The 18,608-nt window shown below is 39.7% G+C and overlaps 1 protein-coding gene across 1 annotated transcript; it reads right to left on the bottom strand.

Moving 5' to 3' along the window:
- Window positions 1–7,069: 7,069 nt before the first annotated feature.
- kcnk13b (potassium channel, subfamily K, member 13b) lies at window positions 7,070–18,385 on the bottom strand. Its single transcript, XM_061091919.1, has 3 exons — window positions 18,052–18,385; window positions 10,365–11,152; window positions 7,070–7,225 (listed from the first exon to the last, which is right to left on the bottom strand). Exons 1-3 carry the CDS (start codon window positions 18,383–18,385, stop codon window positions 7,070–7,072), a joined length of 1,278 nt encoding a protein of 425 aa, XP_060947902.1.
- Between the last annotated feature and the right edge of the window lie 223 nt (window positions 18,386–18,608).

Here is an 18,608-nt window from a genome sequence, read left to right as displayed (position 1 = left end):
ACAAAACACATTTCCTATAAATAACACAAGTGTAAACTGTTAATTACTTTTATTATATTTATTGAAGGCTTGCACATGAAAACAAGTCAATGCAAAATAACGCCAATTAAAAGAAGGCCAGGCCAAGTAGGCCTAAACGAGTCACAGAAAGAAAGCGCCAGAATAAAGTAGTCCAACATTAGACCATGTGATTGAATATCCAGTAGGAATTAGTAAAACAAAACGGTTCTTGAAAAAATAGGCAAATATGAGCTATCTAAAAACTAAATTGGCTCAATAACAGATGAGGCACATTAACTTTGCCAGTCATCACCAGTCACCAACCCATATTTCCACACACCCATGTGCCTTTATGGCACTAGCCTGGCTATCAGTCAACCCCAGCCCCTTTTATTCCCTCCCCCCCATATCACACTGGAAATTATAAAATATATCATACTCTCTGTATATTCTTTGTATACATAAGTCTATATACACATATTTATACATGTGTACATGTTATAATTACTATTATTATATCACTATTACTATTATTAGTATATATACTGTTGCTGCCATTATTACTATATACTGCTTTTATATTGGTATAATTACTATCATATATAAATATATATTATGTTATATTATATACTATATATACTGTACTATTCTTATATACTGTCTAACAATAACATTACCATCTGTTTTTTATTCTTTCTACCTCAATATTTTTTATTTTATTCTATTGTATTGTATTTTTGTATTTTATTGTAATCAAATGTACCGGCTGCTATGACAACTTAATTTCCCTTCGGAAAGTAATCTATCTATCTATCTATCTATCTATCTATCTATCTATCTATCTATCTATCTATCTATCTATCTATCTATCTATCTATCTATCTATCTATCTATCTATCTATCTATCTATCTATCTATCTATCTATCTATCTATCTATCTATCTATCTATCTATCTATCTATCTATCTATCTATCTATCTATCTATCTATCTATCTATCTATCTATCTATCTATCTATCTATCTATCTATCTATCTATCTATCTATCTATCTATCTATCTATCTATCTATCTATCTATCTATCTATCCATCTATCCATCTATCTATCTATCAACACTCGTCTTCTCCCTCCACTTCCTCATTCACCCCTGACACGCCAACGAACCAGCCAATGAGAGCCTGTCATCCCACACAGCCATTGGTCAAGAACTGTCACATGTCCGACCCCGACCTATTCACAGACACTCAGGACATCTCAGTACTTATTCAACACGGTGTACTTAGCGGAACATTCATAACAACCACATATCAAGCAGTCAAACAGAACAGAACTCAACTATCAGTTCGTTACAATATGTATTAAAATAAAACGAACCTTCGTGTGTATCTCGACATTTGGAGAATACGGCTTGCTGTTTCTGTAGCGATGATGCTAGCTCGTTTAGCTTTTGAGTCCGGAGTTGCCCTGTGTACTCGCCGTATTTCTCGGCGTGGGTCTCGTAGTGTCGTTTGATGTTGTACTCCTTTAGTACAGCCACTTGTTGACGACAGATAAGACACACGGGTTTGCCTCTTACTTCCCAAAAGAAATAATTTTCTCTCCATCTATCCTGAAAGATGCGAGCTTCAGTGTCGACCTTCCTCTTCTTTGACAACATCTCGATCAGCACTACCGGCGCTGCTGAGGCGGGCAGCAGCAACAGACCGACTAACGGAGTCCACCGAAAATTTTAATTTTTTTTTTTTTTTTAAATTCCATCAAAATTAAATTAAAATTTATATTCTCCCCTTATCACCCTCGGGCCGGATGTGATGTACAGTCGGGCCGGGTCCGGCCCGCGGGCCGTAACCCTGGCATCACTGCATTAGACACTATCACGAATTGAAATTAAAATTGTAGTACTATTTGGACTACACATTGCTTCAATTGAACAGTACAAACACAACCGTAAATAATTGACCCTTCATGCTGATTAAAATAAAACCTATTCTTATTGGAATATTTCAAACAAATCATCTTTACTGTCCACTAAATTGTGGGTTGATGGGTTAATGTATAATGTGATAATATCATACCTTCATGTCTTGATGCTCTGGTCTGCAGGTGGTCTTCTACAGTTCTACACAAATTTAACAAAATAGGTGAACTTTGACATATGACTTTAAGGGCAGCTTGCTCATCACTGTACAAGGCCGTGATGTGGGTGCGCAACAGTCAAGACCATGTAATAAAGCCGCAGCCATGATACTGTTTTTCTTAATGCATTAATTGCTCTACATATGTTTGACTAGCACCACGTACCATCTGGGTCTAGCAGCCATGTTGATCACATAGATTGTTTAATTGGCTCACCTGCTATTTAACCTCCCCTGTCAAACTCTTGCACAATAATAAATCAATAATTATGCACACAACACTGACAACGCATTCTTCCCATCCTAATTAAGTCATTAAGGTAATTAGCTAATTGTGACAGGGTGTACCTGTTTGTGTAGCTATTCCCTCTGGTGCAGCATGATGGCATTTATGCAACCCCCTAGTTTGTAAACCTCTGATTTTAACAGGACTATCACATGCATAGTGTCTAATGTGAGTATACATATACTGAAAGTATAGTATTGCATTAATATTTAAAAAAAATGTTTATAATATTAATAGACTTATTGTAAGTTACTCTAGATAAAAGCATCAGATAAATGTAATGTAATATATAAGTCCTACACCGACTCCACCCCCAAAATAGAAAAATGCAATAAGGGAAAGAAATCCACTTCACTTTATTCTCAAAATCCCACATGATTGTTCAGTTGGAGTAAATTTTAAATTGTCACCAGTCCAGTAGATACGACAGTGGTCGTTGTGACTCACGAAAAATCTTCTTTGTATTTGTGAGTCTGTGCAAGTCTCACTTATTAAACACACACACGTACCGTATTTGTCCGAAACACGGAAACGCAAACAGATTGGAACACACAATCATTTGTTCAAAGCTATTATTATCTGTGTAGGCTCAGCTTCTCTGACATGGTCTGTGATTCTCTATTCAGCTATCTTTTGTGTGTACACTTCAGTGTGTGTGTGTGTGTGTGTGTGAGTGTGAGTGTGAGTGTGAGTGTGAGTGTGAGTGTGAGTGTGAGTGTGAGTGTGAGTGTGAGTGTGAGTGTGAGTGTGAGTGTGAATGTGAGTGTGAGTGTGCGTGTGCGTGTGCGTGTGCGTGTGTGTGAGTGTGTGTGTGTGTGTGTGTGTGTGTGTGTGTGTGTGTGTGTGTGTGTGTGTGTGTGTGTGTGTGTGCAGCATGCTTTGGCAATGGCAAGGCAATATGTCTCTAGTGTGTGTGTCAGATAATGTGTCTGTGAGTGAGATTGTCTCAGAAAGGGTGGAGTCTTTTAGATTCAATGTATATTTGTATCTTTCAATATTCTGTGTGTGATATTGGGTTCTAGTATTTAGGGATTTGTTCATGTCCACGTCATTTTTTCCTTCTAAACTGTGTATGAGCTGACCTGCTGATAATGTACGTGGATCCTCATTGTTGTTATTGTTGTGTACATAACATGTAATAACATACACTATAAACTTAATTTGAAATTAAATTTTCACAGACTAAAGCTGCTCACTCTCCCAGCCCTGTTGCCTTTAGTCATTTTGAATACATATTGTTGTCAAGCTTTCTTTTACTTGCTCTGCTCATTTCAAGTTTTTGATCATAATGTTTATTTTATTCCTCCAAATTCGTCATTGTTAAAGTAGCGGGTCCTTGATGTACGACGGACAGGCTTCTCATTTCTACCTGATTACCTTCTTTCCAATAAAAACTTTTGCCAGGCAGATATTATATTTCATCACCTACTAAAGTCATGTTCATACTTTTGAAGTTATCAGATCCCCATGCAGGTCACACTACACCACTCGCTGTTTTGTGATCGGGAGTCTTGCAGTAATAGTAAGTTCATACTACAATAATGATTGACAATAGGGGTAATAAACTGCACAAGTTTCCACCAAGAGAAACCTCTATCTAGTACGTCTGGTCTTTAAACTAATTTAGCTATGTTTCTGGCAAGGACGCTGGAAGTAGTGGTGCTGAGGGGGCTGCAGCACGCCCTACTGGCAAGGGGCTTCAACTGCAAAGCAAAAAGTCGACCAAAGATTTAAATTAAAAAACTGTCATGTAATTTGTTAGAGTAACATTTTGAGAGTAAAATGGCAGTAGGCCTCCTTTTTTTTAATATAATATTTCATTTAATTTCAGAATATTCAGTGTATTTTCTGTGTTGCCAATCTGATGCACAAATAGGGCAGACGTAAGTTACAAACTGAAAATATTTCATGGTGGACATAGTGAGTTAGACTTATTTTAAAGAAAAATATCTCATTTCTTAAATAACCCTAAAGCCATACGTTTGCTCTCCGGTATAGTCTAAAACTGGTAGTAAAATGTATCTCAACCTTTTAATTTAATGCAAAAAACTTGACTCAGTTGCATTGTATTCACTATAATGTCATGATATAGATATTCTCTTGTAGCAGCCCCATCTTTGACTGACTTCCAGCATCCCTGGTTTGTTGATCCATTCTCTCTGCCATGTTTGTTGATGTTGTATTCCTCCTCCGGGTTTCCACCTCATTATACCAACCTTCACCCCCACCCTGCTCTCTGATTGGCTGTCACTGTTTCATGAAACCAATCAGGAGGCGACATGTCAATGAGCCTCTTGAATCGCATTTTGTAGTGTGATCAAGGGAGTTGCTAATGTTAGATCCAATAGATTATTCGATGACACCACTTCCAGCTGACATTTTTACATTTCAAGCACACAATTTGTTTAAATGATAATTGATAATGATAAGGACACAAGATATTAAGTTAAAAGACTGAAGCTACTACTGCATGCATGGCTGGGGTCACTGGTGTTGAATTTCCCAAATCCAATAAAGAACAGGACTGCTACAGTTATCCTCTCTCTGATAGCATACTACAGAGGAACAGACATTCACTTCTGGTATTTTAAATAAAAAAAAAGGCATTATCCATTCAACTGAAAAAAATGCATATTTTGGCCCCATGCACCGCACTTTAACATTCAGAGAAATCCAAGTGTTGAAAGGTTTGCCTTGCTAGTTACTGTTGCTAAGCTATGATTGGATAGCTGCGGTGTGTGTGTTTGTGTGTTTTTGTGTGTTATGCATGGGATGGGGGCTGGGGGATTGGGGTGTTTGTAGCAGATGATCAATTACAGCTCGTATCTTTTTTCTTTACTCAGCTTATGTTTAATTAATGCTGCGTACCATCTGGATCGTCTTCTCAGTTTAGGCTGTGAACTGATTTTGCAGCCGATTACTCACAGACTCAACACTCTTACAACCCCCAGAAATCTGTTTTTGTTTTTACTACAGAAATAGCAGCTTTGACAGGTGGTAATTTTGTCGAGATGTCTCCAACAGAGTTCGCCTCTGTATGTCAGGCACTCGTGTCAGATGATGACATGCGAGGTGGAACAACCTGGAGGATTCTCAGGCTGTAATTTCAGCAACCTCTTACATTTATTTACAAGGAGTTTGACTAGAACCTCACCTTAATCAAGCAGTGTCTGCATGTCAAACTTGTGTGGAGTCCCAGCATGTGTGGATTTCATCTTGTGCCACGTGAAAATAACTTGTTTGCATGCAATAAATCTTTGCGCGCAAGCAATATATACTTGTTCACACTAAATAAAAATCTTTTTCCTACTAAATCATTACCTTATGGTGATCAAGTTCAGCAAATGATTCCCTCTAATGACAACCATGCTTCTCCATAAAAGAGCAGCAAGAATGTTGTTAAATGAAATTAGCTGAGTTCTCTCTGTTCTCTCTATGTGAACTCGTTAGAGAAGCATCTACAATGCTCTATAATCTATTTCCAACTTTAATTATTTTGTGCACCCAAGATGTTAATTGTGTGCAATGAGGTTAATATCTTGCAAGTACAGGATAAAAAAGTATCACCTTTGGACTTAGGGGCTACATATTTCTGCTCGTAGCTGGTCACTCCTTTCTCTAAAATCAATAGCTCCTCAGGCATTTTATTAACAATCATGTCTTTGTCTCTGGTCCTTTGTCTTCACTGTATTTGCTTCGAATCCAGACCAAGGAAAATACAATCACCTTAAAGTTTTGAGCTGAAATCAAATAAGGAGACCTGGAGCTGTTTGTTTCACTGTATTTATATCAATACCAATGACCTCAAGGCCTAGACAGCATGGAGGCTGCTATGAGGCTGCACGGCAAAGCAAATCGAGGTAAACAGCAGTCGCACATGATAGGTTTCATCCCCAGACAGAACATACTGCTCATTCAGCTTCAGATAGGTCTGTTTGGATTGTAATGATATAAACTCTGGAGGCGTTGTCCTCTTCTTGTTGCGATCATGAAAGCAGCGCCTAAGTCAGTGGCTATGGAGCGAGATATAAGGTGGCTAGGAAGCATTTGTGTGAATCATGAATTGTGCTTCTTTCACACCATGCTTTTGTGTAATAGCTACTGTTCGACACACAACCAGGAAACACCCATTTTATTAAAGCTATTTTCTCTCGTTAACGTCCTTGACAGAGACAGGAACAGTGTGGACACAGTCACATTAGTGCTTGTTGTAAAGTACTGCAGATGAGTGGAAGTTGTGGTTCTGTGTGAAGCAGCATGTAGTGTGTGTCAGGTCTTTGAAGAGTAGATACACAGGATCTGGAAAGGCTTTTTTTTTTATCACCATGGAAACCAAATTCCTCACAGGGGAACGTTCCGGCAATATGAGCCTGATCCAGATGTGAGACTTCAGCAAACCTATCATGCATCATTCATAGAGTCATGTTCTTCAATAGGGGGGGAGTGGGTCTGAGATGGTTTAATTCTAAGCTGTAGCTGCTGGGGGTCGGCCTACTTGTCAACGAGAAGGATATAATTTGTCACAATAAATTCCGTCTTGTGCTCAACTCGTTTTTTTTTCCTTCAGGAAGGCAGTCATTGGGTTTGTGCTTCCTGATTCCTGCAGCCTTTTGTATCCTATGAAAAAAAATAAGTTATTCTGTTCCTTCTATCTGTCCACGCTGGTCTCTGCCAGTCGGTTGTTCATGATGCCAAGGGCGCCCACCCCTCCTGAGAATCCGTTCTGACGTGAACTGGAGCTGGACTGGCGCGGGTGCCCGATGGCCATCTCCGAAAGCTGCTTCTGCATAATGGCCAGGTTCACCTGCAGAGAGAGGGGGGGAGGAATCAACACATGAGGAAATATTTGTTGTCTGTGCTTGGAAGTGTTAGGTGAGAACCTGTGATGCCTTTGTGAAACCTGAGACAATGTGTTGGTGGCAGGTACATCTGATTTTACAGGTCTGACATAAAGGCAGCAGATGGTGTTTTTCCTCTCCACTTGCTGTGTCGCTTTTAACTGAACAAAGAAGACAAACAAACCGGATACTGGTTTACTCTCGCACACAGCAACCTTCCCTTTTCATTTTCCCTCCTGAAAGCAAAGTGTGTAGAGAATGTCAATATTAAATCTAATGCAATGGAGATGGAGTTTGTCAAGCCACCACTTTGGTACATATGGTTTGTTTTCCATGTAATTTTATCCATACTGTCATACCCCTTAGAAGGATAGACCCTATTGACTTTGGTGATCCACTGTCTTTTACGCCCTGTCGACCCTAATGCGAATATTGTGCAAAACAAACCTTTCCCTTAGTGTTTGGACCTAAACAGAAATTTTTACAAACCCCTTCCAAAGTGCAGATTTTTATTGTGTACATGTAAAATGTTGCCTTTGGGTGATTTTGATGCCTCATGTGTTATGAGGATACACCGAACAAAAACAACGATGGCAGCTATATATTGGTTTCTCTATATTTGGTAAGCACTGCTAGCTCTAATTACAAGTTTTCAGCTCAAATTCAGCAAAACTTCACCACATTGCCTTCACAGAAATCTCCCTTGCCCAATAATACCACAATGTTCAGCTCTGGTATTTAACTGATTGTTGATGTAGACTTTATCGCCACCTACTGGCCTGGCATAGTTTTTTTAGCATTTGTAGTAATCATTCTGTTCTCATCTGGATGAAGATATTTTTTAAGATAAAAGTTGACTTCTGTGGATAGAGATTCCTTTGGAAAACGGCATAGAAACTATTTGTTCAAATAAATATCTGTAGTATTGTAGACAAAAACTTAGTCTGGCGTCCCCATGGAGTTGTCTTAGTTATTTTTGAGCGGAAGATCCCAACAAAACAAGGTTCATTCCTTTATATTCCTCTTAGGATGTTGTTTAATATTAAGATTTACCACTCTCACCAGCATGAGCAGTACTACCAATTAGGAAATGTTTTTATGCTGACACACTAAACTATGAGAGTGAACATGGTAAATATTATTGTCATCATTAGCAGCTTATCATTATAAAAGCACCACAGAGTAACACTTCATTGCGGTGCTAGCATTACTGCAGACACTTCTTGTAAACAATGAAAAAATGGTTGTTGTTTGAAAAAAGATTCTTCACGCATGCATTTGAACCAAGGAAATTTCATGACCACAAAGTAACTTGATTGATTGAATGAAAATTAAAGCATGCTGCACCATACTCTGATGCTACATTACTCTGTATATTATACATTGATATATTGATATATATAGGCTATTCCTGTATTTTGCCGGTGCTCGTAAAAGTAGCCTAAGACTCTGATGTCATTTAAAAAGAATTGAGGAGAGTGAATGGATAGATATATGTATCAAAGGAGAGGCTTTTAACCTATGTTATGGAAAACAAAGGCCAGGGGTCAGTGATTTCATGTTTTTCACCACAGTAACCTGCTATTCTACAGAAGACTTGTTGGTCCTCCTTTAATTTGAATCCAACACAGTGTGATGTTCCTGTTATTTCAAGCCCGTACAAGGAGTTCTGGTTATGAAACAGTCTTAATTTAATACTGCTGCCTCTTTCTGACCCACAACAGCAAATGAGAAAATCTTTTTTTCCCTATAAACTAGAGGACAAATTACCTGCGAAGTCGGAGCAACGGTTAACCGCAGTCAGGCAAGAAAAGCGACAGGAAACAGAAGTGAGAGAAGCGATCCGGGCGACGCTCTAGGCTACATGCTAGGCTAAAGGCTAACGATCAATACAGACCAGTGCTCCAGAGTCTGTTCCTCACCATCTCCATATCTCTTACAAACGAGATGCATGAGATCAGAATGAGAATTACGATACTAGTAGTAGTAGTAGTAGATACTAGTAGCCTAGGACCTTTAAAGTGGAGAGGGACTTTTATTTTTTGCAGAAAGAGCTGCTTGTCCTTCAGTACCTCGTATTTGGATACCAATAAGTATACAGGCTTACATTGGTTTGTCATAACACACATAAAGCTACAGGACCTGAGGAGAAAATATGTCAGGGTCTGCTCTGCTTTGACCTAAACTTCCACACAGTCCTCAACTGAGTTTTAACAGTGTTCTGGGCTTCAGTTCCTTAAGTGATCAGGTTGACAGATAGTTGAGTGACTTATAAAAAGTGAGTAGGCGGGAGATGTACTTTGAGAGAGTGGGCAGGCTATTTCCTGAAGGCAGGACACAACACTGAAAGCAATGATTTAGCTAAAAAATCAGAAGGACCAGCACCGATCCTCTTAAGGTGTAAATCACACTGATATCAATGTGTTTTCCATGTTTTGGGTTTGTTAACTGTCTGTGTTGATGGTTTCTCATCAGATTTATCGCACCTTTGCTATATGGCATCACACCATTCAGTCTGTTCTCACTCAAAACACCTGGGACCTTTGATCTGAATGATCATCAGGTGCGAAAATGCAGCTAAATCCTTGTGTGAGCTCTCGACTCAACAGTGGGGGAGCAGTTATGGAAATGTTCAGACAACGGATGCCTCAGAGTGTCTCTTACGGCTGTTGAGGAGGTGGTAGCAGCAGATTAAGGTATTACTGGTGTTCAGAGAAAACAATTCCAAAATAAATTAATATGAGTTTCAATGATAATAATAGGTATGTGCATGTTGTTATATAATATGTCACATGTGTGTCATAAGTAACTCATGAGGAATCTCTGCATTGATAGTAACGCTGCCACAGAGAATACAACATTTTCAGCAAAGCGCATAATGATGGGGATGAATAAGAGCGGCTGAAGTTGGAGGTAATAGCTGCAGTGAGTATGACTGCAGGGAACAAGGTTATTGGACTAAATGATGTGTCAGCTACTCATGTGATTAGTAAAATTTAATTACTCTTGGTATTTAACTGATTATCCTGCGTGAAATAACACGTTTGATTATATTAATCATGTGAAATCTTCAACCACAACCTTCTGTAGCCCTGCAGCTCTCACCTTGTTGGCTGCTAAGAAATCCCTCATGGAGATCATCTCCCCGGACATCCTGCGCCCAGTGTCAGTCTCGCTCTCGTTCATGGCGTCTGTCTCGATGGAGGGGTCTCTGCGAGAGCGCAGGTGACCCGGGGCCACCACGTTCCGTCTGGGGTGTCGGTGCGGGTGGTGACCCCTCCTAGGGAAGCAGCAGCGGCAGGGGGCTTCCAGTCTCCTCAGCAACCAGTTGAGGACCTGCTTGATGACGATGGAGATGACGTTAAAGAGAGAGTAGATGCAGCAGACGCCGGTCAGGATGAAGAAGAAGTTGCCCAGCCGATACGCCACTGTTGCGTGGCCCTCGTAGACGACCCGCTGGCTGCTCACCATGTCTCCAAACCCGATGGTGCTGAAGGCCACAAAACAGAAGTATAGCGAGTCCAGGTAGCCCCAGCCCTCGGCTGCTGAGTACATGAGGGAAGCGCAGCAGGACACCAAGATGGCTGCCACTCCCAGAATGAGCATGACGCAGTAGACTGAAGGCTTCCAGCCAGCCAGATCCTCACCTCTTCCTCTTCTGCTGCCCGCGGCGCCGCCTGCCCTGTTTTCCTCTGAGACTTGCCGGCCGTTTTGCGGAAGTATTGCCTTGCTGTGGCGTTGTTTGTGACAGGACTTGAGGACCACAGCGATAACAGTGATGACACGTTCCAGAAAGAGGTTGAAGAAGAGGATGGTGGCGGCACAGCCAAGTAGGCCGTAGAACATCAGGAAGACTTTTCCTCCAATGGTAGCAGGAGTGGTCATTCCAAACCCTGAGTGAAAACCAAAAATATTCTCTGATAAGTGGAAAGCTACAAGATAGAATGACAGTGAATAACTGAAAGAGTAAATGAACTTCCTCACTTTCTATTAAGTAATGTGCTATTGAATAAAAGGAGAGAATCAATTAATTCAGCTGTGTTTCAAAAGGTATAGTTGGTTGTCCACTAACCAAAAGGTCGGCGGTTCGATCCCATTTAGCATGCTGAAGTGTCCTTGGGCAAGAATACTGAACCCCTAATTGCCTCTGATGGCTGTGCTGGCAGAGTAAAGTGTAGAAAAAGTGCTGCACATACACGCATGTATCAATGTAAGTTAATGGATGATTAGCAAAACTGTACTTTATAGAAAACCCAATATAAATACAATCCATTAACCATTTTACATTAAAGTACATTTCACTTCACATTTGTTTCTCCATGACTTCACAGGACATTATATTGACTTTCATTGATTTCGCAGAGATTTACTCTAACCTTTACCATAGTCACTAAAGTCTCCATAATGTCTTAACATATTAGGGTCCCCACTACATGAGTAATACCTGGTCCACAAACACACTCACACACACAGGTTTGCACAGCTATCCTTGTTAGAACACTGCATTGAGTTCCATTCATAATGGACAGCCTACACAAAACCTTATGCCTAGCCTTTACCATGACCAAGTTATACCTGACCCAAACCTTAAACTTATCACAGTCCACATCTTACACCTGACCTTAACCATTTCCTCATTGGAACTAGATTTTAGTCCCTATGAGGTTTAGTGGCCATGACAAGTTACTGGAAAAGGTGCTAAGGAGGAAAAGAAAACCAGTACGCACACGCACTGTAATGGTGGATTATTGGTAGTGGAGATGAGGATGGTCATTTGCCTACAGTTGCTTTAATTCACCTTTAAAACACTTTTCTCACATTGTCTCCGTCATTAATGAAGACGGAAAAAAAGTATTACACTGTAAAGTCTAATTAGTTGACCTTACTTAAAAAAAGTATGCAAACTTGTTGCCTCAAAAAATTAAGCCAAGTTATCTTAAGATTAGTGAGTTAGAAAAGCTTGTTTATTTTAAGTGTGCAGTACTAAATCAAGTAGTACAACTAACAAAAAAAAATTAAGTTCATGTAACTTAATAACCATGCTTAGTGTTAAGTTAATTTTTTCAATTTGTGCGGACTGCTTGATACAAATTTAACCCCACTTAGAATTACTAAATACCTACAACTTACTACTCACTAATTTTTCAAGTTCACTTAAATTAAACAAACTAATTACCCTGAATGGGTCCTTGTCCTTTTTCTCTCTCTCTCCCCTATTTCTTATCTATTTTTAGCTAATAAAGGCAAAAACACCACAAAAATATACTTTAAAAGAACACTCACTAGGTTGATTCAGCTGCATTACAACATTTATTAAAAAAACATAATTGCATCATTTACAGATCTAGGCTGAACAATAAACATCAGCATTAGCATACCAGCATAACATGGTACAGACTTGAATGGATTTTTTTTTTTAAATTGAGATCGTAAACAAGCCAGCTCAGTTGCATGAAAGCATCAAACTTTATCTGATAACATGAGAACATTATTATAACTTGCAAATTGCTGACAGCTGATGGCTCTTTACTAGTCTAATCAAGGAGACTGTTCTTCAGAGTTAACAGTTTTGGTGGGAGGTTTTTCTTTCCCAGTCCAAGCATCACAGTCTGAATGAAGTTGAGTGTATTTGCCATGCATTTTGGGTAATCCAAATGCAAAGCAAATGTAAGCCCAAACAACAGACAAACTGCCTCAGGCAAGTTTTTAATACGATCCATGACGATACCTCCCTCCAGAATGATGGCAGTGGAGATGGGCTGGAGGTCCACTGAACTTGGACCCTCTTGAGGACTATCTTCACTGACAACTGTCAGCACACCAACAGTGATGCATTCTAGGGCCTCGTCTCTTGCTGTATCCTACACACACAAACACATATTCTTCAGTATTGGCAATTTATGCTTTTCTAAAACATTAATTTTTAGTGTTGAAAGCATTTGCTAGAGAATATGGTTTTAAATGTGTGTTCACATGGATTGTCAAACAAAATAAATTTGGTATGGTTAAACTGAAGCTATGGTCCACAAGGTCCATATATTCTTGAACAGTGACACCGACCTTTCAACCTAGACTTCTGCTCCTTAGATTTAAAATGAATTAATGTACATTTTTATGTACGGGCTATTTAAATACCTCTCATATTAGCTGTGGAGTACAAAATGTATGTTGTATATTGTGCAGATAGAATTACATCTTCTGTCAGCACAGGTATAGTTTTATATTAATGCACACCAAACTTTTACTTATGTGCAAGTACTTACAGAGCATGTCTTGAAGAATTCACTGGAGTCGTCACCAAGTAAAATCGGAATGCCTTTGAAGACAACAGAGTGAAGTACTGTCACGTCTGGTGTCTAATGATACAGAGAGAGAAAAGACCAGTTAACAGAGTTATTTGGCACAAGCACAGTTCAGACAGAAAATAGAACAGGTTGGTCTGGATCATCTCATTTAGAACTTGATTGATAAGCTATCATACAGATCAAAAGCAAAATGAACCTACTTACCATCCAGCTCATGTGCTGCATCAGCTCACTGAGTTTCCGGCCAACAGTTCCCTTTTTTGTTTTGAAAATTTCGATGAACCGCGGGGTGTACTGGTCCAGAGCCTCAAAGAAGTCTCCCTCAAGATTCTTACTGGCGATTCTATTAAACTCGGCAAACACCTTAAAAAGTAAAGAGAGGGGTGGGTAGGGATGGAGAGATGGCAGAGGTGTTAACATTCCAACAAGTGTGTTTGGATTTCTAGCTACACACCTTAAATTTCTTTTTGACTGGCATTATTTTATTCGTTGAGAACAAAAATATCTTACCTGTCTCTCTGTGAAGAGTGCTGGCCATCGTTCAACCATGTTGTGTACAGCAGGCTCCTTTTTTTACAATATCTGCAGCAAATCTGCTTTTTAACCAGCAAAAATGTATGCAAAAAGTAGTAATAATAAAATGTTGTATTGCAAAACAAACGGTGTACAATCCTTTACACATGTATGTGAAATGTTATATCCAAGCATATTGTATTATGCATATAAGTCTGATACATACCTCTTGATAAGTTGAAGTTGAAGGGTATTCATGCACCTGGAAAAAAAATATTACCTTAAATTCAATTGGATAAATTAACATTTTACACTTACACACACAAGCGTAAACTAAAAGTAAAAGACAAGCACTTGCTTGTCCAAAGAGGATACAAATCTATTACAGATGTGGTCACTAATTCAACAGTTTTGGAAAGTTTAGTAGGCACATTTCAGTCGGGAAAGTACTGAATACACAAGCAACAGAGGGAAAAAAATATAATTTAAACAGTGGCCACTGAGCAGTAAGAGCCGTGCGACACACATCCGCCAGAAGTATATAAATTAAACTAAGCTTTAAGGCGAGTGAATGATTTTTTAGTCCACATTTTACACAGACAGAAATCCAACCAGCCGAGACTTCAGGGGACCTTGCTTGGCTCAGCACGGCGCTGAAACCTGACGTGCATCCGGGGAAGTAGCGTGTATTCACGGGGACAGGCTCCCCCTCTCTCGCACGCCCACTCACACAGCAGAAACCTCCGGTCAAGGGAGCTACGTGGCTAATGCTAACGTGCGTTAGCTTAGCTTCCCTGCCAACTATTTATGAAACTCCGCAGAAACTAAATAAAACCCACACGCACTGTTTCATAACCCACTCACACTGATGTCAAGTCGAGTTAAACCCTTAGTTCACCGACTGAGATGTGAAAATAGTCCGTTAAAGGCCTTTTTCCCACACTGGCCTGCCCTACTGAGGCAATCTAACGCTACTTAGCATCACGCTAACGCTACTTAGCATCACGCTAACTGCTCACTCATTCATTTAAATGCCAATATATAATGACAAGAATAACACCGGGATCAAATATAACTAGCAGAAAACACAAGGCAAGCCATCAACAGTATTTCCACATTTAGCAGCAGCAGGTAACAGCTAACTTATCATAAAGAGTGATCCATCACTTACCTGAGATGCAGATGAAAGAGGCTGAGCTGAGTTGAAGCTGAGTAGTTCATGCGCAGTCAGTGAAACGTCAGTGAAAATTTCAATTAAAAACATATGAACACAAAAAGAAATACTTGAAATATTAAAAGTAAAAAGTAGCATACTCAATAGAGGAAAATGGCTCTTGTGATTATTATTATATATCACGTATATAATTACATATGCAGTGATGTAAAACATATAATGTTTCCCTCTGAAATGTAGTGGAGTAAAAGTAGAAAGTAATATGAAAAAAAACCTCAAGTACTTGAAGTACTTTGTACTTAAGTGCAGTATTGAGTAAATGTACTTACATTCCAACACAGAAAAAAAGCACAATTATCAAAAACTTACTTTTTCTAAATGAATCCAGCTCAAGCAGACTGAGCTGGTGAGATTTTCCAACCACAAAGTACAAGTAACTTACTAAAAGCGAGTGTTAATAGCATTTTGATAAAACTGATTTAAGTCAATTTACTATTTTTAATTAAATACGATGTTTGCATTTACAGTGTATCTGCTCTGCTTCTAATTAAAAAAGATATCCACTGAACAACCTCAGCCCTCGAGGGTGGCCATTGGTGATGCACTGTCCCTCTCTTTCTGTCACTCACATGCTCAACCCACTTTAAGAGCTGAGGTGTTTTCAGTCTGAGCACATTACTGCCTCAGTCCCAATGTGTGGGTTACACTGTTATTTGGAAACTGAGAGAAATCAGCTGGTTTTACGCTGGGAGGAGCAGAGACAGTGTTTGTCCGTCTTTATCTCATGAGAAAAGGCAGGTGAACTAAATGGTTGTCATAGTGAGAGGTCTTTGTCTTGACAGCGCCTTTGTCCTCTTCAATCACTTAACAATTAAAGCTCAGTGAAGCACCGTCTGTCTCTCCGCTCTCCCTATTTCATTTACTATATTCATAACATTGTTGAATTTTCTTTGGGTGGTGGTGGTGGTGGGGGGGGGGGGGGTGACTAATGGACTATTTTCAGGTATAGCAGCTGTAAACTCTTATGACAAGAGAGCCCTTTTCTTTAGGAAAACAAAGACCAACATTTCTGTATCTCGGGTCATTAAGAACATATTCTGCAGCCTGACTAATTGCCGCTGTTCCACAGGCAGGCGTCTTGTGGAGGGTTTGATTACCTCCACATTCAGATCGGATCTCAGGTTGCTAATTGAGCAGGAGTTTTCTCCCATTAAGCCAAATGAGTAGGTTTTTTATTGGTGTGTTTTCCCCTCCCTCTGGTTTCATGAGGCTGGTTGTATGTGTTGATGACTAGTCATTAAAGCCATTTAATAAAATACACAGCTCACAAACGAAAGGAGAGAAATTAGTGGAACACTTCTGGAGTTCAGGGGTGGGAGCAGAATCCAATACAATTGAAGTCAATGGTGTTATTCAGACGTAATAAAACAACAGAAAAAAACAGAAAAAAAGATGAGATGCCTACATACTGCTACTTGTCCCACTTTACAGTATACCATGTGTTATATAACATAGGAACAGGGGACTATCCAGGATAATGGAAACACAGCATTATACCACAACCCACAGTTGCGATTATTTCATGTTTTTTTCCATCAGGCTGAAATTATGAAAAAGAGTAGATACAATACCACTGCACCTTCTGTTATCTAGAATACGTCATTTAGAGGCAACCAAATTTGCCTTGTAATAAAACCCTTTTTCTTTGAATTTGTAAACAAAACACATCACCATGGTCGCACAATTGACCCAACATCTAAAAGAAAGCTGATTTAAAAAGTATATTGTATTTTCCGCTCTAGATGCTGTCTTTATCTCCCACCAGCCATGCGTAGTGTAACATGTAAGACAGAGGAAAAACGTCCGGTTCTGTGATTGAATGTTTCTTACCAATATACAATCCCTGGAGACACAGTTACAATAGCTTCATCTCTGACATTTTTTGAGTACAAAGGGTTGTACCTTGTTGTCAAAGAACCTTTCTCCTCCTGGGGGGGGGGGGGTGATTCAATCAGGGCAGTTTCAGAGTGTCAGATAAAAAGAAGACGAAAAGAAAGAGACTGCCTAAATTGATGACACTAAATACATGATCAGAAAAACTCTATCTCTGCAGGCAGCTGGATTCATAGTAACAAGCTGGGATATTACATTATACATTTTCTGTGCAGGAGGTTACAGCAATGATGACTTCATCAAATGATGCTATGATGAATGCAGCTCTCATATGTAATATTAGCTAATGCAGTCATACTTGCAATCATATAAATATCAAGTCTTGTGATACCACAGATCAGTCAGTTGTTTGTCGAGTTATGTTCCGCAGTATTTTTAAACCATATCAATTAATATGCATAAAAATGATGCTTATAATATATGTGACAAGGTTTGACTTTAGAAATCAGGATGTCTCTATAGTGAAATATCTCAGAGGCTCCTGGTGCGAATTGATTTGGACGTTCTCGAAGGTTTTTGGAATCATTTGATCAGTCTTGCAGCCACTAAATCCTTTTATAATTACAGTCAAGTTGAATGAATTAAGTTGTATTTAACGCAATCAATAAGGAAATTTGCTTGACAAACTAATATGGAAAATTAGGGTGACACTGTGATGGAGGAGAAACAAAGAAGCTGCAATCACAAGTGCACGCAGCCGGCATAACATACACACAAGTTAAAGATTGACTATCCTCAAAGATATAAGTCAAATCGATTTTTAAATGAAAAAAAATTTGAAGGAAGACATCTGCCTGAGATGTTGTAGTTGTTACACAATTTTTACAAGTCAGCTTCCTCATCTCACCGATGGTTGACACAACAGTCCCCACGAAGTAAAACGCGCCGGTGAAGTCCCATCGAGGTCTGATCGTGTCCACACGGATCCCGGCTACGTTCGCCTCCTCGTAGTTTCTGAGGAAGTTGTTGAGGTCCTTCTTGCTCAGGTTGTACTGCTGGCTGAAAAGCTCGAACCTCTGCACCCAGCGCTCCTTCGCCTCTCGCTCCTTCGGCTGCTCCAGCGCGGAGAACACCGCGGCGCCACAGAAGAGATAGATGATGATGAACAACGCCAGAAGCAGGAACCTCGCGTTATCCTCGTTTATTGGACCCGAGCCGCAGCAGCCGTTCCGACATGCCATTATGTTGCTGTTGTCACCGCGGCGCAGTTGCAGCAAGGGACCTGTGGCATGGTGGCCTCATATAAAACGCACTGTCCTCAGAAGAAACGTTGAGATATATATTTTTACGACAGAAAAGTCCTGCGCAATGCAATTCGAATTGGCCAGGAACTGTAAAGTGGAGTCTTTAAAGGCTGTGGATTTGGCATTCTGCTCCTGAGCGTCTGCGCAATCCAAACCTCTC

Source organism: Limanda limanda, chromosome 18, assembly GCF_963576545.1.
Source record: "Limanda limanda chromosome 18, fLimLim1.1, whole genome shotgun sequence".
Classification (NCBI taxonomy): domain Eukaryota; kingdom Metazoa; phylum Chordata; class Actinopteri; order Pleuronectiformes; family Pleuronectidae; genus Limanda; species Limanda limanda.
The sequence above is the reverse complement of the archived record's forward strand: the minus strand, read 5'-3'. Positions and strand labels throughout refer to the sequence as shown.

What these genes read in the sequence shown, in the direction of transcription:
- kcnk13b (XM_061091919.1), bottom strand. Translation starts at nt 18,385, where the DNA reads ATGGCATGTCGGAACGGCTGCTGCGGCTCGGGTCCAATAAACGAGGAT. An exon ending in GACTGTTGTGTCAACCATCG is followed by an intron (nt 11,153 to 18,051) that starts GTGAGATGAGGA and finishes GTTTTCACTCAG; the next exon opens with GGTTTGGAATGACCACTCCT. An exon ending in ATTTCTTAGCAGCCAACAAG is followed by an intron (nt 7,226 to 10,364) that starts GTGAGAGCTGCA and finishes CTCTCTCTGCAG; the next exon opens with GTGAACCTGGCCATTATGCA.